Consider the following 24,746-nt stretch of genomic DNA (forward strand, 5'->3'; position numbering starts at 1 on the left):
GGGAGTGGGCAGGCACCTGAGTATCCCCTGATACTGGGCTGGAGCCAGTGGGGAGGGGTGGGAACCCTTTCATCCTGCCTGTACCACTGGTGATGTGGGGAGACCCTGGCAGCCAGGTGCTTACCCCACCTCGCTGACACATGCTGTGTCCTCTTGCAGCGGTGCCTTCCTCCTCCCACAATGACACCGGGGAGCAGGTGTTGTCTGCCGGACATATCGTGAGTAAGTGTCCCTCAAGATCCCCATCTTGCCTGGGTGGGCCACACCCAGGCCCGCAGAGACGGGGGTGCAAAAGTAATTGTGCTTTTGCACTGTTGACCTTTGCTGTTTGATATTGGAATACATTTTTAAATGTAGTTATGCATGCGTCATTTTAATGCACATTTCTTACTTCATATTCTTTTTGCTAATGACTTATTGAAAGTTGAAAGTGTTAGTCGCTCAGTCACGTCTGACTCTTTGTGACCCCCATGGACTGTAGCCCACCATGCTTCTCTGTCCATGGGATTTTTCCAGGCAAGAATACTGGAGTGGGCTGCCATTTCCTTCTCCAGGGAATCTTCTTGACCCAGGGATTGAATTTGGGTCTCCTGCCTTGCAGGCAGTTTCTTTACTGTCCCCAGGGAAGCCCTAATGAGTTATTACTTGCTGTTTGTGAAAGTGAACATTGCTCAGTCATGTCTGACTCTTTGCAACCCCAGTTTATTTTATATTTATTTTCGATTAGGGAAATGATATTAGGCAAAAATCAAATTTCAGCGATTTTCTTATTCGAGTTCAAAATGGGTTGTAAAGCAGTGGAGACAACTTGCAACATCAATACCACATTTGGCCCAGGAGCTGCTAATGAACATACAGTGCGGTGGTGGTTCAAGAGGTTTTGCAAAGGAGACGAGCCTTGAAGATGAGTACAGTGACCAGCCATCGGAGGTTAACAACAACCAAGAGAATCATCGAAGCTGATCCTCTTACAACTACATGAGAAGTTGCCAGCTAACTCAGTGCTGACCATTCTACAATTGTTCAGCATTTAAAGCAAACTGGAAATGTGAAAAAGCTCAGTAAGACAGTGCCTAATGAGCTGACTACAAATAAAAAAAATCTTTAAGTATTGTCTTCTCTTGGTCCGTGCAACAACAGCGAACCATTTCTTCATCGGAATGTGATGTAAGACCAAATGTGGATTGTATACGACAGCCAGTGACAGCTAGTTCAGTGGTTGGACCCAGAAGCTCCAGAGCCAAACTTGCACCAAAAAAGGTCATGGTCGCTGTCTGGTGGTCTTCTGCCAATCTGATCCACTCTAGTTTTCTTTGAATCCCAGCAGAACCATTACATCTGAGAAGTTTGCTCAACAGATCGATGAGATGCACCGAAAACTGCAATGCCTGCAGCCGGCATTGGTCAACAGAGAGGGTCCAGTTCCTCTCCACAGCAATGCTCGACCACACGTCACACAACCAACACTTCAGAAATTGAATGAATTGGACTGAGGAGTTTTGTCTCATCTGCCATATTCACCTGACTTCTTGCTAACCAACTACCACTTTTTCAAGCATCTTGACAACTTTTTTCAGGGAAAAACGCTTCCAACAACGAGCAGGAGGCAGAAAATGCTTTTCAAGTGTTCATCAAATCCTGAAGCACAGATCTTTATGCTGTCAGTTCAGTTCAGTTGCTCAATTGTGTCCAGCTCTTTGCGACCCCATGAATCGCAGCACGCCGGGCCTCCCTGTCCATCACCAACTCCCGGAGTTCACTCAGACTCACGTCCATCGAATCAGTGTTGCCATCCAGCCATCTCATCCTCGGTCGTCCCCTTCTCCTCCTGCCCTCAATCCCTCCCACCATCAGAGTCTTTTCCAATGAGTCAAGTCTTCACATGAGGTGGCCAAAGTACTGGAGTTTCAGCCTTTGCATCATCCCTTCCAAAGAAATCCCAGGGCTGATCTCCTTCAGAATGGACTGGTTGAATCTCCTTGCTATAGGAATAAGCAAACTTACTTGTATTGATTGTAAGGGTTCCTGTTTTCATTAATAAAGATGTGTTTGAGCCTGGCTATAATGATTTAAAATTCACAGTCCCAAACCGCAGTTATGTTTTCACCAACCTGATATTTCCATTTTGTTCACTTTTTCTTTGGTTCTTTTAATTTTGTGCAAATAATAGATATTCATTCTAGGAAACCTTAAAAAATATAGGAAAGCAGAAGGTTAAAGAGAGTCATCCAGAGTTGCAGCTCCTGCAAACACTGCCTCCTCCCTCCGCATGTGTGCTGTGTTTTTATAAACATCCACGTGCACTGTCTGCACTTTTGTGTAATTGCGCTTTCCACCCACACCATCCTGTAAACACGTCATTTCACACTCTACGTTATGTACACAGATGTAGTTCTTGTTTGACCAACTCTCAATTCTTGGTAATTTAGGTTCTTTCCAGAGTTTTTAAAAATAACACCATAGTAAACATCCTTGCAGCTAAAGCTTTCCATGAATTATTAACTATTTCTGCAGGACAGTTTCCTAGAAGAAGGTTTTGAAACATTTTTGGCTGCACGTTGCCAAACTGCTCTCCTGGCAAAATCGTCTGCCTGGGTGGAGTGGCATCATTCATGTCACTCGTGTCAGAACGCTGCTGTCTCTGCACGGCAACATTCATTATTACAGAAATCTTCAGTTTTCCTGGAGTTGGGGTGCACCTTCTGGTTGGGGGCTTAGCAATGTCGAATTGGCCAGTATTTTCCTTTCACAGCAGCTCAAGATAGTGGTGTGTCCTGTAACTGGCTTTTAGGCCTGATGGCATTTGGTGTTTCCTTGGTCTTAGCCGTATTTCTTTGCCTCGTTTGAGTCTGAATCTTCTCTCGTGTTTCTGGGCTCTTCCTGTGGTTTTCACGTGTGAGTTTCCCTTTTGAGGTTGTGGCTCAGTGTTCCTTTCACCCATTTGCTGCTGTGAGCTCTTTCCATGTGGACTGTAGTATCTCTGCCTCACGACTCACATGCTTTTCTCCCAGTGGGTAATTTGCCCTTGTTGTTATTTTCTTCATGGGAATCTCATTAGACCATGGACATTTTAGGTGATGGTTTTAATTTCTTTTATTCTGCAAGTTCATTTTCTACCTCATCTTAAGTCAGTTTTGGTTACTTATGTTTTCTTAGCAAATTTTGTTTATATCATTTGGATTTTAAAAGGTGTTGGCATAAAGTTATACACAGTATTCTGTACGTGATTTTCAAATTTCCTTCCATTCCTTTTGTCTGTTTCTCTTTTCTTTCCTGCCTTCGTGAGACAGAAGTTTGCTGAGTTTTTTAGTGTTTTTGAAGTGCAGCTTAAGGTTTATATTGATAAGATCTGCTGGAGTTTTTCTCTGGTTTGGGAGAGAGATTTTACTTACTAATATAGAAAAATTTGAGCTAAAATCTTTCTCTCTTCTCTCTTTTGTTGAGGTATAATCCTAAATCAGTATGTTAATTTCAGGTATGTAACGCAAAGGTTAGGTATTTCTAGACATTGTGAAATGATCACCACAGAAGGTCTAGTTAACACCTGTCACCACACAGAATTATAATTTTTTTCTCATGATGAGAACTTTTTAAAAAAATTTGGCCGAGAACTTTTAATATCTACTCTCTTAGCTACTTTCAATTATGCAGTACGTTATTATTAACTATTGTTGCCATGCTGTGGGTCATATCCCCATGACTTATTTACATTTTATTTGGAAGTTTGCATCTTTTGACTCCCTTCACCCATTTTGCCCAACTCCCAATCCCCGCCTCTGGCAATTATCAATCTTTTTTTTATATCCACAAGCTCAGGGTATTTTTAAAGAGTCAGTGTGTGTGTATTTTTTAAGATTCTACATATAAGAGAGATCATACAATATTTGTCTTTTTCTGCTTTCTTTTGACTTACTACCATTTTCATGGTTTTTTGAATTATTATTACTTTTAGTTTCTCTTAATTATCCACAAAACGTTTAAAGCATTTTTTCCTCAAGCAAGGCTGATTTCATTCTGCAGGAAAATGTCTGGAGACATCTTTGGTTGTTATGACTGGGGGATGCCACGGTCATCTAGTAGGTAGGGGCCAGGGATGATGCTTAATGTCCTGCAGAGCACAGGACAGACCCACCCCCACAAAGTCATCCAGCACAGAGTGGTACTGGTGCCAAGGTTGAGAAACCCAGGGGTAAAGCTATGAATTTGCTTCAGAATGTAGCTGTGGCTAGGTGTAGCCCATAGAGTTGATGTGCTGTGTTCTCACTGCTGTTCCTTTTAAACTGTGTATCATTTCAGTTTTCGTTTCCCTTTTCACCCGAGTTGGTTAGAGCTGTGTCTGTCACTCCCGGTGGTTAGATTTCCATCCTGTCCCTTCTTTTGATGGTTCTGTTCTGTTTTACTGCACCGTGGTTGCATTTGGTAGCCTGGAAATTTCTACTTTTTATCTTTGGATTTAGAGGTTTTCTTTCTCACCTGGAATGTGACCCCTTTTAGACTGTCCAAGAATGTTTGACAGGAACTGTTGTTCACTGTGGGAATAGATTTGTACACATATGTTTATTAAAGGACATGTTAATTATACTATTTAAACCCACTCTGTTCTTAGTTTTTGTCACGTTCTGGGAACAGTGTATTCAGTCTTTCTCTCTTTGACAGTGGTTTGGCCACATTTCCCTCCCAATTTCAATAGTTAGTTTTCAGTACCTCTGGGCCGTGTTTATCCTCCTCTTAGAGCCTTGGGTTTTCAGCATCTCTTGGGGGGCAAGTCCATTTCTTCCACACACAACATCCTTCCTTGTCTCGATTAATGCTCATGCCTGGGCTCACCACCCTACACGCAGTCCCTTCTGGAATCTCTTTATTTCTTATCCAAGTCCTTGGTTCAAGGTGCATTCTTTCAAAAGTGTGTGACCAGATTCTCCTTCAAGAGTCAAACCGATGCCTTTGGGTTTGTCTCATGAGAGGAGATGAGGTCTGGGAGAGGGACCGTGGCTGCTATTAGTTCGGGCTTGCCCCTGCCCCAACTGTATCATTTCTTTCATTCTGCTTAAATTTTTCCTTTCTTGACTTTTGCTGGATTGACCAGCAAAGCATGTTTTGGTTGGTTTGTGTTTTCTTCTCTGAGGGTTTGCAAGTTCTGTTTCTATCTTCTGGTCTGGGCCAAGATTACCTTTATGTTTTGACAAATAATGAACCATTATTTTGTACTGCAGTCACAGAATTAAAAAACAGTTGCTCCTTGGAAGAAAAGCTATGACAACCCTAGACAGCGTTTGCTGACCAAAGTCCATATAGTCAAAACTCTGGTTTTTCTAGTAGTCATGTACGGGTGTGAGAGTTGGATCATTATCAAGACTGAGCACTGAAGAATTGATGCTTTTGAATTGTGGTGCTGGAGAAGACTCTTGGGAGTCCTTTGGACAGCTAGGAGATCAAAGTAGTCAATCCTAAAGGACATCAACCCTGAATATTCATTGGAAGGACTGAAGCTGAAGCTGAAGCTTTAGTACTTTGGCCATCTGATGTAAATTGCTGACTCACTGGAAAAGACCCTGGTGCCGGGAAAGATTGAGGGCAAGAGGAGAATGGGGCAACAGAGGATGAGATGGTTGAATGGCATCACCAACTCAATGGACATGAGTTTGGGCAAACTCCAAGAGACAGAGAAGGACAGGGAAACCTGGCATGCTGCAATTCATGGGGTTGCAAAGAGTCGGACACAACTTAGCGACTGAACAACGAACCATAATTTATTTTATGTCAGTAACAAAAATAGCTTTAGTCCCTTTTTGTGCATCAGTTAAGACATCTAGCACACTTTCTCTTCCTTCTTCCTAATCTCCAGAATTATTTATAAAGAGTAGAATTTTCTTTCCGCTTTGTTAAGATTTTGTTTTTGCTTTTTCTCTGGTTATGTCAACACCTGCAGTTGACTTTGTGTCTGCATTATAAATAACTAATTATGTGTATGTAAAATGCTCCTGATTTCATTGCATGCCACTGTTTTCCTAAAACATCCCCTTTCCCGTGTTGGCCTTTTTAAAGTCTTTTTCACTGTGCATGAGTGCAGTGTCAAAAGGCAAGGAAAGGAGTCTGTAGAGAAGGGAGGTTTTGAGCGGGGCAGCTGCAGGGCCTCTGAGACCCCCATCCCACGTCCCCCTCCAGACTGTGACTGTAGTGCCGCCGGGACCCAGGGCAATGCCTGCCGGAAGGACCCGCAGGTGGGACACTGCGTGTGCAAACCCAACTTCCAGGGCACCCACTGTGAGCTCTGCGCCCCTGGCTTCTACGGCCCAGGCTGCCAGCGTGAGTCCAGCCCTGGCCCTGGCAGCATCCCCTCGCAGGGCCCAGGAGCCCGGCCCCTCTGTGACCTCCTCCTCCCTGCAGCCTGCCAGTGCTCCAGCCCTGGCGTGGTGGACGGAACCTGTGACCGTGACTCGGGCCAGTGCATGTGCCGGACAGGCTTCGAGGGGGCCACGTGTGACCGCTGTGCCCCCGGCTACTTCCACTTCCCCCTCTGCCAGTGTGAGTACGGCACCCCCAGCGGGCAGGCGGGAGTGGGGTTGGGTCTGGGCTGCCGGCTCAGGGCCCCTGCACTCTCCGTCTGCAGTGTGTGGCTGCAGCCCCGTGGGGACCCTCCCTGAGGGTTGTGACGCCACTGGCCGCTGCCTGTGCCGGCCAGAGTTCAACGGCGCCCACTGTGACCGCTGCCGCCTGGGCTACCACGGCTATCCCGAGTGCCACGGTGAGCGGGTGGCTTTGGTGGGGCTCTGGGCAGGGGGGAGGGCCACCGCAGGCGCCCAGAGCATGACCCCAAGTCCTCTGCAGCCTGCGCCTGTGACCCCCGGGGATCCGTGGACCAGCTATGTGGGGCAGGCGGGCTATGCCGCTGCCGTCCTGGCTACGCGGGAGCCACCTGCCAGGAGTGCAGCCCCGGCTTCCACGGCTTCCCCGACTGTGCTCGTGAGTGCCCTGGTCGGGGGAGGGGGTGGGGGCAGGGGGTGGGGGCAGGGAGGGGAGGACACATGCTCTCCACGTGCTGACACCCCCTCCTCCCCCTTCTCTAGCCTGCCACTGCTCCCCCGAAGGTTCCCTGCACGCAGCCTGCGATCCCCGCAGTGGGCAGTGCAGCTGCCGACCGCGAGTGACGGGACTGCGGTGCGACATGTGTGTGCCTGGGGCATACGATTTCCCCTATTGCGAAGGTGGGGCTGGCCGTGTGTGTGTGTGTGTGTGTGTGTGTGTGTGTGTGTGTGTGTGTGTGTGTGTGTGTGTGTGTGATGTGCTGCGTGTTCCCACGACTGTTGCAGTGCACTGTGTGCTCTCTGTTCACTCGCTGCATTCACGTGAGTGTCCATGTGTTGCGCATGTGGTCACGTGCTGTCTTTATTCATGCTTGTTTATGTGCTTTGTGCGAGTGAGTGCTCATTGTGTGTTCACAGCTGTGTGATGGGGGAGAGCACATGCCTTCACAGCTATGGGGACTAGGGCATGAAGGTATGCGTGGTTTCTTGCCTGTTCATACATGTGGAAGGCATGTGTGCCGGCTCCCATGGGGCCTCAGGTCCTGGCCAGGCCTGGGGAAGCCCTCGGCCGTCAGGGTCAGTGGCTGAGTAATGACTGTGGCTTGGGCCTCTCTCCACAGCTGGCTCCTGCCATCCTGCTGGCCTGGCCCCAGCTGACCGTGTCCCTCCCGAGGTGAGCCCAGGGCAGCCCTCTGGTGCTGAGGCCTTCACTTCTAGAAACCATCACTCACCTGCTCAGTTGCCATGGCAACCTCAGAGCCCATTTGGTGCCCTGGCTGGGTGATGCCAGAGATGGGGCCAGGCTCCAGGGCTGAGGGTTTGTGCTAGGAGGGTAAGGACCTGCTCTGACCCTCAGTCTCATCCTCTCCCAGGCACAGGCCCCCTGTACGTGCCGGGCTCACGTGGAGGGGCCAAGCTGCGACCGCTGTAAACCTGGATTCTGGGGGCTGAGTCCTAGCAACCCTGAGGGCTGTACCCGTGAGTCTGCCTGGAGTGGTGTTAGGGTACTAGGGGAGACCCTGCGGAGGGGAGGGCTGGCTCCACAGTGGCCAGGGTGGGGATGGAGTCCAGCCCTCCTGCCCCTCGTCCCACTCTCAGCCCTGCTCTGCCTCTCCCCCAGGCTGCAACTGTGATCCCAGGGGCACGCTGGGTGGGGCTGCCCAGTGCCAGCCGGTAAGTCTGAGGGCAGAGATGCCAGGGCCATGGGAACAGAGTGTAGGGACCCTCCCAGGCCTGGTCCCAGCTTCTCCCTCGGCCTCCAGGGCAACGGCCAGTGCTTCTGCAAGCCCCACGTGTGTGGCCAGACCTGCGCGGCCTGCAAGGACGGCTTCTTCGGGCTGGACCAGGCTGACTACTTCGGCTGCCGTAGTAAGGCCCACTGCTTGGCCCTTGGACCACGTGCCAGGGAGGCAGAGGCCCAAGGAGGGACACATGGGACAAGGGCCAGCCAGGGTCTGGGTGTCACGTGGCACTCACTGAGCCACTTTGGGTGCCTGACCAGACCTGTGCTGGTGTGGAGGGGCTGCAGATTTCACCCCATCCTTCTCCCTCCGTCCCATACCCTGGCAGGCGTCACTCACCAATCCCAGGGCCCTTGCCCTGAATCCTGACCCTCTGCTGTCCAGAGCCCCGGGCAGGTCCTGGTGGCGGTAACACTCGTCTTCTCAGCCTGGGTCACCCTTGATGGAGGGTGGACGGAGAGGAGTCCTGAGCCGGGGGCTGCGGGAGGAGCATGGAGGCCGTGGGGCTGGGCCTCACTCACTCACTCCCCCATTGCAGGCTGCCGGTGTGATGTTGGCGGAGCGCTGGGGCAGAGCTGTGAGCTGAGGACGGGTGCCTGCATGTGCCGCCCCAACACCCAGGGCTCCACCTGCAGCGAGTGGGTACCGTGCCCCAGCTGGGCTGGGGCAGCAGTTTGTCCACTGGCTTCTCCCTGGGGACTCCGGTGTGCGGTGCAGGGCCAGTACCTGTCCCACCCTGACTGCCCCTGCTGTGGCCAGGCCTGCTCAGGACCACTATCTCCCTGACTTACACCACCTGCGCCTGGAGCTAGAGGAGGCGGCCACGCCTGAGGGCCACACTGTGCGCTTCGGCTTCAACCCCCTGGAGTTCGAGAACTTCAGCTGGAGGGGCTATGCACAGATGACACCCATCCAGGTGCGGGTTCGGTGTTCCTGGCATGATGGCTAGCAGAGGGTGGGCGGGCCTCTGAGCTCATGGATGTGGGCTGAGCATGACCAGGAGGGGCCACCCTGACTTTCTGTGCCCTCCAACCCCACTGCAGCCCAGGATCGTGGCGAAGCTGAACCTGACCTCCCCTGACCTCTTCCGGCTCGTCTTCCGTTACGTCAACCGTGGGCCCACGAGTGTGAGCGGGCGGGTTTCCATGCGAGACCAGGGCAAATTCACCACATGTCCCAATTGTGAGTGCTGGGGCTGCCCCCTCCCCACCCAGCTCCCACCACATCCCCATGCGTGGGTGGGGAGGCCAGGCCTCTCCTGACCCTGAGGGGTTGGTGACCGTGGCCTGCAGTGGCCGTCTTACCCCTGCGTCCAGAAAGCACACTGTCCCCACCCCCAGGCACAGAGCAGAGCCAGCCCGTGGCCTTCCCACCCAGCACCGAGCCTGCCTTTGTCACTGTGCCCCAGAGGGGCCTTGGGGAGCCCTTCGTGCTGAACCCTGGCGCCTGGACCCTGCTCGTGGAGGCCGAGGGGGTGCTTCTGGTGAGGCAGGGCTGAGAGGGCTGGGGTGGGGCCCAAGGCAGGGGCCACAACACCTAACCTCCCCCCTCCCCCCAAGGACTATGTGGTTCTGCTGCCTAGTGCCTACTATGAGGCGGCCCTGCTACAGCTGAGAGTGACCGAGCCCTGCACGTTCCAGCCAAACGCCCAGCGCTCTGGAGACAAGTGAGGGCCAGTCTGGCGGGGCTGGGGTAGACCTGCTCCTCCCGGTGCCCAGGCCACCTGCCCTGTGCTGACCAGACTGTGTGTCCCCAACCAGCTGCCTGCTCTACACCCACCTACCCCTGGATGGCTTCCCCTCTGCCGCTGGGCCCGATGCCCTGTGTCGCCATGACAACAGCCTACCCCGGCCCTGCCCCATGGAGCAGCTCAGCCCTGCACACCCGCCGCTTGTTGTCTGCTGGGGCACTGATGTGCGTGTCCCTGGGGCCCCTTGGGGACAAGTAGGATCAAGCCCTGGGGAGGCGTGCCCTTGGCCTGGAGGATGAGGGTCCGTGTTGCAGAAGGGACATGGGTACAGGGCAAAAGAGACGCAGGCATGGCACAGATAGTGGCTCAGGCAGTGCTTGCTGCCTTCCGGATTTTGACCTTTAGAGTCAGTGCCTGGGACCTCAGCTGTAAATGGGGTGAGGGTGGCCCAGTGCTCCAGCTTATCATGAGGGGGTGGCAGATCCTTGGTTCACTTCAGGCACCAGACACTCTACAGTGACGAGGCTGGTGGGCCACGATGGGCAGGGGAGACTCAGAGTGAGCACAGGCTGGAAGGTCGAGTGGCCACAAGAGGCGTGCCTCCAGCAGCAGGAGTGGTGGGCACACAGGCCCTGAGATGGGAGGACAAGGCTCTGGGCACAGAGCGTGGGAAGGGCCATGTTTGGGAGCACCCTGTTCTGTTGGAGGGGCCTGGGGTGGGGCCTCACATTGCCCTATCCCCCCAGGTGGACGTCCAGCTTCAGGTGGCAGTGCCGCAGCCAGGCCCCTATGCCCTGGTAGTGGAGTATGCCAACGAGGACGCCCGCCAGGAGGTGGATGTGGCAGTGCACACCCCTCACACCCCTCAGAGGGCCCCCCAGCAGGGGGTGCTCACCCTCCACCCCTGCCCATACAGGTGTGTAGGGAGCGGGTAGAGGGTGCGCGCTGAGGGTATGGGGGCCACTGGGGCTGGGTTCAGGACCCCACTAACCACCCCTGCCCACCCCCCCAGCACCCTGTGCCGAGGCACCGCCCTGGATGCCCAGCGCCACCTGGCTGTCTTCCACCTGGACACGGAGGCCAGCATCCGGGTCACAGCTGAGCAGGCACGGTTCTTCCTGGTAAGGCCCCGACCCCTCACCTGCATGGGCTCCAGGACCCCACTGCAGAGCTCCATCTTTCCAAAGATTTAAACATGCGCAGAAGTAGAGTGTGATGAGCCTGGATGCCCATTGCAGGCACCGCCCTCAGCTTGTGCTGAGTCCAGGTTCTTCCAGAACCCCTCCCCTGCAGGTTTTTTCCTGTGGGTGTGAAACGTGTATTTATTTATAAAGAATGCCTGTAGTCAGTTAAGGGGAACTATGATGAGTTGGAACCAGGGTAGAAAGAAATACCTTTGTAAATTTTTAATTTATTTTCGGCGGTGCCTGCTTTCTCTAGTTGCCGCGAGCGGGGGCGACTCTGTTGTGGGGCGTGGACTTCTCCCCGCAGTGGCTTCTCTTGTTGCAGAGCACAGGCTCTAGGGTGTGTGGGCTTCGCTTCAGCAGTTGCGGAGTGTGGTCTCCGTAGTTGTGTCCACGGGCTTAGTTGCCCCGCAGCATGTGGGATCTTTCCAAATCAGGGTGGCAAGCAGCTTCATTACCACTGAGCCACTAGGGAAGCCCAGAAAGAACAATCTTAATGAAAGGCCGCTTTTTGGTATAATTTACAAAAATGCCACACCGTGTGAGCGTCTTAGGTCCTGAAGCTTGGGACTCACTAGCATCGAAGTAACTTGCTTCTGTGTCCTCCTCACAGAGTTGGAAACTAAATCCCAAGGTTAACTTGGGTTTGCAGGCCTGTTCTGCATCACTAAACTCTGTGCAGTGTTAACCCTTAGTTTGATGCCCAGAACCAAGCATATGTGTTTGTTCAGTAAGTGACGAAATAGATGACAATTTTTCTCATCAGAGTATTACACAGTTTCATCATTATGTTTCCCTAGGCTTTAACAGTTTTATAAGAGTAATATGAGCAGATTTTATAAAAGCTTCAAATATTGAAAAGACTTGCAACGAAAACCACAGTCCCACACCCCATCTGCCGTGTCTCGTTCCTCCTTCCAGAGTCTGTGTGTCTCTTCCACGTTGCTGAGTGACTCATGTCACATAGCTTCCTCCTAAGTTTTTGATGCTGGAACCCCTGTGATTCCTTCCTCACACACACACAGCCCTGCAGTCCTGGGCTGGGTCGCTGTAAACTTCCCATGGAGCTATACCCACCGCCCAAGCACGATTTTCCCGCAGTACCCAGGCCAGGAGGCAAGACAGCCCCACCCCAGATGCCCCTCGGCCCCCCTGCCCGTGGTCACCCTGGACACTGGTTGTGCACCTAGTGTGCCTCTTCTGGAACCTGCCACACGGGAGTCACACGGGTGTGCTGTCTTCTCTGCCGACGCCGTGTCGGGGTGGACTGAGCTGTCGCTGTAGTCTCGCAGCCTTCTCTGTCCACTGTTTAGGGTTTTTCTAGACACACTGTGATGTCGTGTTTTACCATACTTGTCACACGTGTTTCTACACCTTGGGGACAGTACAGGGCGGAGACGCCTGCTCACGAGCCCTGGCTTGCAGAGCACCTGCCTGTGCTGGGTCCTGCCCTGTGACCACGGATGGTGGGGAGGGCGCAGGAAGAGGAGGTGTGGCCTGGGGTTGGGTGGGGCTGGAAGGCACTCCAGGGCCCAGAAACCTCGGTCGAGGGCTGGGGTCTGTGTGGCCGGAGGAGAGGCAGGCTGAGTGGGGATCAGGGGCTCAGTGCCAAGAGCCGGGCCAGCCTGGGCAGGTGTAGCTGGGTTTCACCTGCCTTCGCACCCACACCATCTGCTGCCCACAGCACAGCGTCACCCTGGTACCCACGGACACCTTCAGCTCAGAGTTCGTGGAGCCCCGAGTCCACTGCATCAGCAGTCATGGTGCCTTTAGCCCCAGCAGGTAGTGGGGCTGGGGGCCTGGTGGGGGTGGCAGGGTGGTTTCGGGGACACGGGAGCTCACCGGTGTATCCCCTGCCCCAGTGCCGCCTGCCTGCCCTCCCGCTTCCCGAAGCCGCCCCAGCCCGTGCTCCTCAGAGACTGCCAGGTGCTGCCACTGCCGCCCGGCCTCCCGCTGACCCACTCACAGGAGCTGACACCGGGCGCACCCCCACCTGGGCCCCAGCCCCGCCCCCCCACTGCTGCGGACCCCGATGCGGAGCCCACGCTGCTGCGCCACCCCCAGGTGAGGGCCCGGCCAGGACTCGCAGCCTCGTGGGCACACCGCCCCTCCTGGTGTGGGCTCACCAGAGCCTCTCCCCGCAGGGCACTGTGGTCTTCACCACCCTTGTGCCCGCCCTGGGCCGCTACGCCTTCCTGCTGCACTGCTACCAGCCCGCTCACCCGACCTTTGCTGTGGAGGTCCTCATCAACGGGGGCCGCGTCTGGCAGGGTGAGCAGAGAAGGTGGACCCCTGGGTGAGAGGGCTGTCAGGGGTCCACACGGCCTATACAGGACACGGATGGGGTGCAGCTGGGTCCACAGCTCACGTGGCCACAAAGCGGGGCCCATCCCTAGCTGTGAGTGACAGGGCCACACACCTTGTCCTGCCCTCGGTTTTCAAACGGGGTGCCCCAGCCCATATCAGGTGCAGCCCCTGCCCCTCACGTCTGTGTGGTAACTCAGAACTCCCCCACCACGTGCCAGGGTGACTGAGGGCTCCCTGGGGACACATGTCCATGTGTATTTGTTCCCTTCTGCTCTGTGGGGCCCAGAGACCTGCATCTCACCGGCCCTTGCACATGACCACTGCCAATTCATGTTGCACGAGTGTGCCCGGCCTTTGGGCCTCTGGATGGGTCACACATCCGTGTCTTGTTCACAGATGCACAGTCCACAGTGGCACGTGCTGCCCGTGGGTGCCCCCTCCTCCGTGGCGACTGCAGGGGTCCCTGGACAAGGCCGTGGGGCAGGGGCGGTCTGCATGTGGTGGGTGTTGACCGACTGTTTCTCGCCTCCAGGCCACGCCAATGCCAGCTTCTGCCCGCATGGCTATGGCTGCCGCACGCTGGTGGTGTGCGAGGGCCGGGCCATCCTGGACGTGACTGACAGTGAACTCACTGTGACCGTGCGTGTGCCTGAGGGCCGGTGGCTCTGGCTGGTGAGTCGGAGGCTGGTGTCTGTCCTCCACCCATCATACCATTAGAGGTTACCCTGCCAGGGCGTGTCCCCTGCTCTTTACAGGCGACTCTGAGCCCAGTGCCAGGGCAGCAGCGTCTGGGGACCTCCAGGCCCATCTTGAGAGGCCCTGGAGGTCCATGAGCCAAGATGACACCCACCAGCTCCTGGGGGCCCTGCTGGTCAGAGTAGCCTTCTTGGAGGAGGAGGCCTGGAAGGAGACGGGGGTGTCTGGCAGAAAGGGATGGGGGCACCAGGAGCCCAATTACCTCTTCATGACCTGTTCCTGAGCTTCTGTTTGGCAAAGGCCGGACTCCCCTCTGAGTGACCAAGGGAGGGACCCATAACCTGGCAGCCTCGCTAGGGCCCAGGACAGGGTATGACGTTATCCGGCCGGATGCTGGCCTACGGGAGAGAAGCGCTGGGCCCACGGGAGGTGACCGGGCCTTGATGCTCTAGGAGTACGTACTGGTGGTCCCCGAGGAAGCCTATAGCTCCAGCTACCTGCGGGAGGAGCCCCTGGACAAGTCCTACGACTTCATCAGCCAGTGCGCCACCCACGGTTACCAGATCAGGTGGGCAGGGCTCGGGGCTGGGGGTGGGGGTGTGCAGAGGTGTGGCTGGCTGGCAGCTGGCCTCACCTCCTCCTCTCCCCCAGCCCCTCCAGCTCATCTGCCTTCTGCCGCAGCGCCGCCACCTCCCTCTCGCTCTTCTACAACAATGGGGCTCGGCCGTGCGGCTGCCACGAGGTGGGCGCCATGGGCCCCACATGTGAGCCTTTTGGGGGCCAGTGTCCCTGCCGCGCCCACGTCATCGGCCGCGACTGCTCCCGCTGTGCCACCGGCTACTGGGGCTTTCCCAATTGCAGGCGTGAGTACCCCAGTCCCGGGAGTGCCCAGGGGTGCCCACCAGGCAACAGTGGTCAGGAGAATGTTCCGAAGCTGGTGGACTAGCGCTGCCCCCTCCTGTCTGCGAGAGTCGGGCCTTGTGCTGTTGTCTGGGAGGTCCTGGGGACCGGATAGCAGTTTTGAGCACCTGACTTCACCTCAGAGGAGCTGCCTGGGACTTGGGGCCTGGAGTGGGTGGATCCAGGCTGGGGTAGGGTGGCCTCGCTCCCCACCCCACGTTCAGGGCCACCATCGGGCCTGCTGACTGGGGGCTGTGCCCGCACCCACAGCCTGTGACTGCAGCGGCCGCCTCTGTGACGAGCTCACAGGCCAGTGCATCTGCCCGCCACGCACCATCCCACCAGACTGCCTCGTCTGCCAGCCCCAGACCTTTGGCTGCCATCCCCTGGTGGGCTGTGAGGAGTGTAACTGCTCGGGGCCTGGTGTCCAGGAGCTCATGGATCCCACCTGCGATGTGGACAGTGGCCAGTGCAAGTGAGTACCTGCGCTGGGGGTCTCTGTGGCCTTGGAGAAGTCCCGGATCCCCTGCCAGCAAGCCCTGACTCCATCTCTGCCTGGAAGGGTCTCCTGGGGCTCAGCAGCGCCCTCCCCTCTGGCTCTTGAGGGTTCATCACCATGGTGGGGGGACACCTCTGGTCCCGTCTCAATATGAAGGGCAGGTGGAGGGAGGCCCAGCCAGCTCCTGACCTCTCATGGCAGGTGCAGACCCAACGTGGCCGGACGCCGCTGTGACACCTGTGCTCCCGGGTTCCACGGCTTCCCCAGCTGCCGCCCCTGTGACTGCCACGAGGCAGGCTCTGCGCCCGGCATGTGTGACCCTCTCACAGGCCAGTGCTACTGCAAGGTGAGGGGTCCACTGGCCCGGCCTGTTCCTCACCCCATCCCTCATCTTGTTTTGTCAGCTGAAGTTCATCCTCTCTGGGAGGCTGGAGCCTCCTGGAATACTTTGGGACAGCCAGCCCAGTTGCAGGGTGACAGGCAACACTGGCTGGACCCCCTGCACATGGCTGACCATCCTGCCCTGCCATGCCCTCCCTCCCTCAGGAGAACGTTCAGGGCCCGAGGTGTGACCAGTGCCGCCTGGGGACATTCTCACTGGATGCTGCCAGCCCCAAAGGCTGCACCCGCTGCTTCTGCTTCGGGGCCACTGACCGCTGCCGGAGCTCAACCTATGCCCGTCGTGAGGTGTGTAGGCAGGCAGGCAGGGACACATCAGCCCGCGTGGATGTTGAACATGAGCCTGTGTGACCCATCTGTGTGCCCCACAGTTCGTGGACATGGAGGGCTGGACGCTGCTGAGTGGTGACCGGCAGGTAGTACCCCACGAGCGGCAGGAGCCGCTGATGCTTCGCGCAGACCTGCAGCGTGTGCCCGAGGCCATCCCTGAGCTGTACTGGCAGGCCCCACCCTCCTACCTGGGGGACCGGGTGAGTAGCCAAGTGTCCCCTGGGAGGGCACCTCGAGAGGATCCAGGGCCTCCTGGAGGCTGAGGGCAAGCAGGGAGGGAGGAGGCTCTGTGAGTGTGCCCGGCCCCACCCGTACCCCCAGCCCCAGGGTGCCCAGAACCACTGCTGTCGATTGACTCCGGGCCCCTGGCCTGAGTCTGGCCAAGTCGCATCTCTCTGTCTGGCCTCCAGGTGTCGTCCTATGGTGGGACCCTCCGCTATGAACTGCACTCGGAGACCCAGCGCGGGGACGTGTTCAACCCCATGGAAAGCAGGCCAGATGTGGTGCTACAGGTGGCCAACCAGGGGATCTTGGGGGGGTGGGCAGTGGGCACAGCCAAGCTGAGACTGTGGTCAGCCAGCTTCCTGGCCCTCATCCGCCCACCTGCCTCTCCAGGGCAACCAGATGAGCATCACATTCCTGGAGCCGGTGTACCCAGCGCCTGGCGACGTTCACCATGGGGAGCTGCAGCTGGTGGAGGTGAGCGGTCGTCCCTGGTCCCCAGGGCTGCAGGGCCTGCTCCCTGTGATATAGAACAGCGTCGAGGAGCAGGATGGGTCAGCTCCTCCAATGCGCTGCCCTTGTGGTTCCCTCTGCACACTGCCCACTCCTGTCTTTTTTTACCTGTTTCTTTTCTGGTGGGGTTGTGTCATTCCTGATGCTCAGCCTGTGTCCTGACTTCAGAGCTGTGCTGTCTGCTCTCCGTCTGTAGCCTGTGCGTCTTTTTCTCAGATCCCTTCAGGATCTTAGAAGTCTTATCCTCAATATGCTCCAATCGATGCTTTGTGTTTGCAGTCAGTGTTTTTGTGAGTTGTCTTTGTCTCTCAGGTCAGGAGTCGCTCACCTGTACCACATGTCCCCCCCCCTCACCTCATGTGCTCTGAGTGCCCCCGCCCCCATGGGAGGGTCTGTCCTGGGCTCCTGCTGTGCCCTCTTGTGGCCACCACAGCGATCCCTGTCATGGTTTTGCAGGGGAACTTCCGACACATGGAGACCCACAGTGCTGTGTCCCGCGAGGAGCTCATGATGGTGCTAGCTGGCCTGGAGCAGCTGCATATCCGTGCCCTCTTCTCGCAGGCCTCCTCGGCCGTCTCCCTGCGCAGGGTGGCGCTGGAGGTGGCCAGTGAGATGGGTGGGGGGCCTCCAGCCAGCAATGTGGAGCTTTGCATGTGCCCTGCCAACTACCGTGGGGACTCGTGCCAGGTGAGGCAGTGGAGGTGGGCACCAGGGCCAAGTGGTCCCCCTCCCCGGCCCGCATGTCCCCGAGCATCCACACTTGGCCTCTGTCTCCATCTCACCCCACTTCTCCTCTTATACCTCCTGGGCACCACCCTGCTAGCAGCCAGCCTTCCCGCCTCAGGCTGAGCCGGCTGCTTTTTCGACCATCTGCTCATCCACTGTCAGCTGCTTCCTGCCCGGCCCCTGTGTGCCCTAGCTGGTCTTCACTCATTTAGGGCCCAGTTCATCTTACATCCACAGTTCACCCAGACAGCATCCACTTCACCTCCTCATCTCACCTGTGGGGCATTCCTCCACTCACTTGGAAGTGTCTAGAGGAGAATGGGGGTTGGGGGTGCCCTGAGCCAGGGCCTCTGTGTGGCTTTGTGGGCTCTGACTTCGTGCCTTCAGCCCGTCAGGGTCAGGACCCCTAGGGCTGACCTGTGAGCACGGTCCCTGCTCTGCCCCCACGTCAGGCTGGCCCTGCCTCCTTCCCTGACCGCCAGTGCCCACCCACTCCAGGAGTGCGCCCCTGGCTATTACCGGGACATCAAAGGTCTCTTCCTGGGTCGCTGCATCCCCTGTCAGTGCCACGGCCACTCAGACCGCTGCCTCCCTGGCTCAGGCGTCTGTGTAGTAAGTGGGGCCCTGTGGCGGGTGGGAAGCAGGCACCAAAGGCACAGAGTAGGGAAGGCCAGGGCACCTTTGGGTCCGTGGTTGTGGGTATGCTGAGGTCTAGGCAGGGGTGGATGCCCTGGGCACAGACCCTGCAGGGCTGGGGATGGAGCTGGTGGGAGTGAGGCCTCCACTGTGGGTGCTGAACTGTTCCCTCTGCCCAGGGCTGCCAGCACAACACTGAGGGTGACCACTGTGAGCGCTGCCAGGCCGGCTTCGTGCGCACTGGGTCCGAGGACCCTGCAGCCCCCTGCATCAGCTGCCCCTGCCCCCTGGCCGTGCCTTCCAACAAGTAAGCTGGGCCAGCCATCCCGGGTCCCGACTGTTGGTTGGTGGCCCAAAGTCTTTATAGACCCAGAACGGAATACTAGCCCCACACCTGGTTGAATCAACACTGCCCTCTGTAGAGGCCAGTGCAGCCAGATGGGCCCATGAGGTGGGGACCCCAGCACCTGATGCCCGGCCTGGCCTGAGTACACAGGTGCTTGCCCAGAGAATGCCAGTGTGTGATGACCACTTCCATCTTTGCAGCTTTGCGACAGGCTGCATCCTGAGAGGGGGCCGCACCCAGTGTCTCTGCAAACCCGGCTACGCTGGGGCCTCTTGTGAGCGGTGAGCTGGGTGGCAGTGCCTGAGTGGGGCAGGGTCTGTTTGAGGGGCCCAGGGCACTGAGTGCCTGAGCCAGCGCCGCCCACTGACCATGCCTCCCCCCCAGGTGTGCACCGGGCTTCTTTGGGAACCCCCTGGTGCTGGGCAGCTCGTGCCAGCCCTGTGACTGTAGCGGGAACGGTGACCCCAACATGCTCTTCAGCGACTGCGACCCCCTAACAGGCGCCTGCCGCGGCTGCCTGCGCCACACCACCGGGCCCCGCTGCGAGAGCTGCGCCCCTGGCTTCTATGGCAACGCCCTACTGCCCGGCAACTGCACCCGTAAGCGGGGAGGTCAGGGATGAGGGGTGTCCTCCCCATGTCCTGGGCCGAGGCCAGCATGGATGGTGTGTACCTGACCAGGGTGCCCGAGCTCACGACCAGGCACCCCCATGGCCAGGCCAGAGGTTGTTTGGAGACTCTGGCCTCTCCTGAGGGTGGGGGTTCCCAGCCTGGGCTGCAGCGAAGTTGGGCACAGTGGGACAGTGAGTAGGCAGCTGTGTGGTCTGGACCTGGATGGAGCAGGGAGGCGGTGAAAAGTAAGTGTCTGGGGGCTTCCTTTGGGGCAGGAAGAAGGTGCATGTGGAGTAGGAGCCTAGTAAGGGCTTCCGAGGGCTAGAAAGAAGCTAGGGTGATTTCCCAGGGTGACTTTCTGCAGGATGTGACTGCTCCCCATGCGGGACAGAGGCCTGTGACCCTCACAGTGGACGCTGCCTCTGCAAGGCCGGTGTGACTGGGCTGCGCTGTGACCGCTGTCAGGTAGCACTGCTTGGGAGGGGCGGGACCTTGATATAGGGGCAGGGCTTGGTAGGAGGGGTGGAGTTTGTGGGTGGGGCTCGGGGTGATCGGGGCAGGGCTTGTTGTGGGTGGGGCCCGGTTGGAGGGGCGGGGCTTTGTGTGGGCGGGGCCTCATGGCTCCAGGGCTGAAGGAAGGTGGATTTTGAGGGCTGGGCTGAGCCGTGACTGCAGTCTGTGCCCCCAGGAAGGACACTTTGGCTTCGAGGGCTGCGAGGGCTGCCGCCCATGCGCCTGTGGACCAGCCGCCGAGAGTTCCGAATGCCACCCCCAAAGTGGGCAGTGCCACTGCCGGCCAGGGACGGGGGGACCCCAGTGTCGCGAGTGTGCCTCTGGCCACTGGGGGCTCCCCGAGCAGGGCTGCAGGCGTGAGTGCGAGCAGGCGGGGTACCTTGGGATGGCGAGTACCCCCAGGGTCCTCAGCCAGCTACTCACCCTGCCTCTCCCACCCCTCCTACCCAAGGCTGCCAGTGCCAGGGGGGCCACTGTGACCTGCACACGGGCCGCTGCACGTGCCCTCCCGGGCTCAGTGGGGAACGCTGTGAGACCTGCAGCCACCAGCACCAGGTGCCCGTGCCAGGAGGACCTGGGGGCCACGGCGTGCACTGTGAAGGTGTGTTCCTGCCCTGCCCACTGCCCTGGCCACTGGAACACACCTTGCTCACCCTGCCCTGGGGCAGTGCAGGTCCCAGCCCCCTGCTGACCTGGTGACCCTGACATTCATCTCGACTTCCAGAGCAGCCTTCTGGCCCTAGCTCTCTCTCTGTTTTCTGAGACCCCATAACTGTCCTCCTGTTGATCCTGAGACCCCCATGCTAACCTCTGACCTCCCACTCACCTCATCACTCTCAGCCTAGCTCAGTACCCCTGTTATATCTCTGTGAGCCCCAGTGACCATCTCTACCATGCTGACGCCCCTGTGACTCCCTGCTGGCCCCTGCCCTCCCTGCCCCCCTCACCCCGCACCCACCTGCCCCCTGCCTACAGTGTGTGACCACTGTGTGGTCCTGCTCCTGGACGACCTGGAGCGGGCTGGCACCCTCCTCCCTGCCATCCGGGAGCAGCTGAGTGGCATCAACGCCAGCTCTGTGGCCTGGGCCAGGCTGCACAGGCTGAACGCCTCCATCACCGACCTGCAGGTACTGCCCTGCCCGACCCCCAGGCACCCTCTCCTGGCCCCCAGCCTACCTGTCCTGGGTCACAGGCTCACCTTCTTCTCCCTTAGAGCCAGCTCCGGAGCCCCCCGGGCCCCCATTATGAGACCACACAGCAGCTGGAGGCACTGGAACGACAGATCTCAAGCCTTGGGCAGGACACTCAGCATCTGGATGGCCAGGCAGGCCCCTGGGGACTCCCGCCCCAGAACCCCTTGGAATAGTCCTTCTCCAGAGAAGCCCCCACTCCCTCTCAGCAAAACCCTCCCTGAGAAGTCTCTCTCCTCAGGCCCCAAACCACCCAGAATCACCCCTGACCTTGGCTCAGGCTCAAGGTCCCTCCCCAGGCTCCCAGGCTTTCCTCAGCCAGCAGGGGCTGAGGCCTGATGGGGCACTTTGTTCACAGGCCACCAAAGCCCGAGCCCAGGCCAGCCACCTACTGGACAGCACCAAGGCCACGCTGGGCCAGGCACAGACGCTGCTGGCAGCCGTCCGGGCTGTGGACCTTGCCCTGAACGGTAGGCACTGGCCCAGCTGGGCGGGTGGGGAGAGTTGAGCAGAGTGATGTTCTGAGCTGAGGGCAGGGGTGTGCCTCTGGGGGCTTGGCCTCTAAACACACTTTGGGGTGTTTAGATAGGGAGATGGCGCCCTGGTCACAGAAACAGCAGGTCCGAGTAGGGAGGGGAGAGGGGCAGCCCACGTGGCCAGAACAAGAGGGCAGGTGGTCCCTGCAAAGTTGTAAAAGTGGTGGGTGAGCCTTAGTTAAAACCTGACACATGTCACAAGAAGAGATCAGAAGGGACCAGGCCCAGGCTAGGGTCTAGAAGATGAAATTGCAACTGAGCGCTGGGCTGGGAGGAGGGATGGTTAAACCAGGGGGCCAAGGAGTGGGCTGAGCAGAGGGAGTGGTGGGTGTATTGCCGTGGGGGTTGCAGGAGGTGAGGCGACATGGACCAGAGGCCAGGCAGGCCTCAGAGTCGTGGCCTGGAGCAGGATCTCTGTCCAGGGCCTGCCAGCTCATGTGTGGGGTGTCTGAAGAGGCTTGGCCAGGGGCTTCTGGATGGAAGCTAGTGAGCAGAGTTCTGCCTGGCAGCAGGCTAGCCCTGGGCCCTGACAGCCCGTTCCCCAAACCCCCACAGAGCTAGAGTCCCAGACGGACCGCCTGGCACCAGCCAATGCCTCAATCCCATCGGGTGAGCAGCTGCGCCGGGTGCTGGCCGAAGTGGAGCGGCTGCTCCAGGAGATGCGGGCACGTGACCTGGGGATTCCACGAGCAGCCGCTGAGGCTGAGCTGGGGGAGGCCCAGCGATGTGAGTGGGGTCCTCCCAGCAGGGCAGAGTGGGAAGGGCCCTGGGGCTGAGGCCAGTCCAGACTGGCGTCCCGTCAGCTTGGTAGGGCGGATGGGGGCTGGCAGGCACCGGGGGGCACTGCCCGAGTGACCATTCCTACCCTGGGCCTTGCCAGTGCTGGACCGTGTGCAGGAGCAGCTGACCAGACGCTGGGAGAGAAACCAGGCGCTGGTCACACACACCCGAGACCAGTTGGCCCGGCATGAGGCTGGACTCATGGACCTGCGGGAGGCCCTGAACCGGGCAGTGGGCACCACACGGGAGGCAGAGGAGCTCAACAGCCGCAACCAGGAGCGCCTGGAGGAAGCCCTGGTAGAGAGCTGGCCCTGCCCCCTCGGACTCGTCACCCCGTCACCCCTACCCCTTTACTTTCTCACCTCACCTCTGTTCTGTTACCTCCCATGCTCTCCCCATCATCTCCAGCAACGGAAGCAGGAGCTGTCCCGGGACAATGCCACTCTGGGGGCTACTCTGCAGGCTGCCAGAGACACCCTGGCCCGGGTCTCTGAGCTTCTGCGTGGCATGGACCAGGCCAGGGAGGTGAGCACCCCCCTCCCCAAGGGCTGCATACTCAGTGGGGGCGGGCACACCCAGATCAGGTTTGGGTGAGCAGGGATGGGGATGAGGGTCCCCCCTTACATACCCCTCACCCCAGGAGTATGAGCACCTTGCTGCCAGCCTGGACGGCGCCCGGACACCATTGCTTGAGAAGATGCATGCCTTCTCCCCAGCGAGCAGCAAACTAGAACTGGTAGAGGCTGCTGAGGCCCACGCACGGCAGCTGGACCAGCTGGCGCTCAACCTTTCCAGGTATGGGACCCAAACAGGATGCCGTGGGTGGGGCAGAGCTGGTTTGCAAGGGCTCTTCAGTGGAGCAGCCGTTGTTCCTGTAGGGCTGGGCAGAAGTTGGGGCCCAGGTTGGCAGATAGGAGCAGAAAAGGTACACTGGGCGGTGGAGGGTCATGACCTAGGCCGGGAGTCTGGGGCCAGCAGGCAGGCAGGCAGGCCTAGCAGCTGTGATGGGGAGGGCCGTGAGCTGGGCTGAGCCCCGACTCCAGCCTCAGACCTTCCCCGGCCTCCCCTCACAGCATCATCCAAGGAGTCAACCAGGACCGCTTTATCCAGAGAGCCATTGAGGCCGCCAACGCCTACAGCAGCATTCTGCAAGCTGTGCAGGCTGCCGAGGGCGCTGCTGACCAGGCCCGGCAGCAGGCGAGCCACACGTGGGCGGTGAGGCCCGGACCCTCCCACACCCACCCCCACCCACAGCCCTGGCTGCAGCCCCTGTTCCTGGCAGCCCCTCCAGGCAGGGCTAAACCATATCCTATCCCCGCGTCTGCAGATGGTGGTGCAGCGGGGCCTGGCGCCCCGGGCCCGGGAACTGCTGGCTAACAGCAGTGCCCTGGAGGAGGCCATCCTGGGGGAGCAGCGGAGACTGGACCTCGGTGAGAGTCATGTCCCGAGGGGCATCCCAGCTCTGTGGGACTCTTGCCCTCCAGCTACGTTGTGTGGGGGTTCATGGATTGTCACTGTGAGAGTCAGGCTGGCAGCTGCCATGGGTGTGAATTTTCCCCACTGCCCAGGCGAGTCCGCTCCTGGAGCCCTCCAGAGGCCCACCCACCCTGACTTTGTGACCAGGCCCCAGGACGTGGAAGGGCCTGGGAAGAAGACACGAGGACCAGCTGATGGTTCTGCTGTCCTGGCTGAGGGCCGTGTGTGTGCCAGGCCAGGGGGGAGGGCCAGGTGGGGGTGAGCACCTCTGCTGTGAGCACCTCAGGGTGCTGGTTGCCATGCACAGTGGCTTAGCTTTTCTGCGTCTCCATTGTTTCACCTATAAAATGGGGACAGTTGCATTTACTGTGGGCCTAGGAGGCTGCTCTGAGACTTGGGGTGCAGTGCTTTCCCCCAAGCCGATGGCCCTTGTGTCCAAGTGTCTCCCTCTGACTGTGTGTGTGTGAGCCTTAGCGCTCCCTGGTCAGGAGAACTGAAGTGGTGGTGCCTGTACTGTGGGGGCGGGGGCTCCTCAGGATTGAAGCTGTCTCCCCCACAGCACGGGCCACCCTCCAGGACACTGGGACCCAGCTCCGCGATGCCTGGGCCAGGAAGGAACAGCTGGCGGCCCGTGTCCGGGAGGTGCAAGCCATGCTGGCTATGGACACAGGTAGGGTGGGGCTCCTCCCTGCACTTCCCCCACCTCTTGTCCCCAGAGCTGAAGGGGCACCTGCCCACACGGGCATCACCCCACCAGCCCTGCCTGTCCAGTGGGGTCACCATCCAGGAGGGAGGCCAGAGTGGTTCCAACCCTGGGGACTCTCCCCAATCCTAAGGACTTGCTTCTGGTCGGGAAACAGACACCAAACAAACGTCACCCCCAACGTCAGCCTGGGTAGCAGGTGAAACCAGGAGGAAGGGGGAGC

The 24,746-nt window shown here is 58.3% G+C and overlaps 1 protein-coding gene across 1 annotated transcript in view; it reads left to right on the forward strand.

The window, feature by feature from the left end:
- The window catches only part of LAMA5 (laminin subunit alpha 5), a 51,551-nt gene that overhangs the window by 20,531 nt on the left and 6,274 nt on the right, over positions 1–24,746 (forward strand). Inside the window, exons 11-58 of the mRNA XM_052651223.1 lie at positions 160–222; positions 6,166–6,306; positions 6,388–6,525; positions 6,611–6,745; positions 6,829–6,963; positions 7,068–7,205; positions 7,646–7,698; positions 7,898–8,003; positions 8,146–8,198; positions 8,288–8,393; positions 8,805–8,904; positions 9,026–9,182; positions 9,310–9,448; positions 9,607–9,749; positions 9,826–9,932; positions 10,027–10,180; positions 10,703–10,872; positions 10,969–11,077; positions 12,825–12,922; positions 13,003–13,204; positions 13,285–13,411; positions 13,980–14,119; positions 14,596–14,711; positions 14,795–15,006; positions 15,314–15,518; positions 15,744–15,888; positions 16,089–16,229; positions 16,313–16,471; positions 16,682–16,783; positions 16,887–16,970; positions 17,463–17,693; positions 18,231–18,344; positions 18,548–18,675; positions 18,915–18,995; positions 19,099–19,313; positions 19,690–19,790; positions 20,014–20,194; positions 20,290–20,439; positions 20,814–20,965; positions 21,052–21,162; positions 21,387–21,498; positions 22,120–22,290; positions 22,445–22,641; positions 22,753–22,869; positions 22,985–23,139; positions 23,418–23,559; positions 23,672–23,774; positions 24,380–24,490. Coding sequence (XP_052507183.1) covers positions 160–222; positions 6,166–6,306; positions 6,388–6,525; positions 6,611–6,745; positions 6,829–6,963; positions 7,068–7,205; positions 7,646–7,698; positions 7,898–8,003; positions 8,146–8,198; positions 8,288–8,393; positions 8,805–8,904; positions 9,026–9,182; positions 9,310–9,448; positions 9,607–9,749; positions 9,826–9,932; positions 10,027–10,180; positions 10,703–10,872; positions 10,969–11,077; positions 12,825–12,922; positions 13,003–13,204; positions 13,285–13,411; positions 13,980–14,119; positions 14,596–14,711; positions 14,795–15,006; positions 15,314–15,518; positions 15,744–15,888; positions 16,089–16,229; positions 16,313–16,471; positions 16,682–16,783; positions 16,887–16,970; positions 17,463–17,693; positions 18,231–18,344; positions 18,548–18,675; positions 18,915–18,995; positions 19,099–19,313; positions 19,690–19,790; positions 20,014–20,194; positions 20,290–20,439; positions 20,814–20,965; positions 21,052–21,162; positions 21,387–21,498; positions 22,120–22,290; positions 22,445–22,641; positions 22,753–22,869; positions 22,985–23,139; positions 23,418–23,559; positions 23,672–23,774; positions 24,380–24,490 — 6,450 coding nt within the window. The remainder of the gene's footprint in view (positions 1–159; positions 223–6,165; positions 6,307–6,387; positions 6,526–6,610; positions 6,746–6,828; positions 6,964–7,067; positions 7,206–7,645; positions 7,699–7,897; positions 8,004–8,145; positions 8,199–8,287; positions 8,394–8,804; positions 8,905–9,025; positions 9,183–9,309; positions 9,449–9,606; positions 9,750–9,825; positions 9,933–10,026; positions 10,181–10,702; positions 10,873–10,968; positions 11,078–12,824; positions 12,923–13,002; positions 13,205–13,284; positions 13,412–13,979; positions 14,120–14,595; positions 14,712–14,794; positions 15,007–15,313; positions 15,519–15,743; positions 15,889–16,088; positions 16,230–16,312; positions 16,472–16,681; positions 16,784–16,886; positions 16,971–17,462; positions 17,694–18,230; positions 18,345–18,547; positions 18,676–18,914; positions 18,996–19,098; positions 19,314–19,689; positions 19,791–20,013; positions 20,195–20,289; positions 20,440–20,813; positions 20,966–21,051; positions 21,163–21,386; positions 21,499–22,119; positions 22,291–22,444; positions 22,642–22,752; positions 22,870–22,984; positions 23,140–23,417; positions 23,560–23,671; positions 23,775–24,379; positions 24,491–24,746) is intronic.

The sequence above is a fragment of the Budorcas taxicolor genome, chromosome 13 (assembly GCF_023091745.1).
Source record: "Budorcas taxicolor isolate Tak-1 chromosome 13, Takin1.1, whole genome shotgun sequence".
NCBI classification, from domain to species: domain Eukaryota; kingdom Metazoa; phylum Chordata; class Mammalia; order Artiodactyla; family Bovidae; genus Budorcas; species Budorcas taxicolor.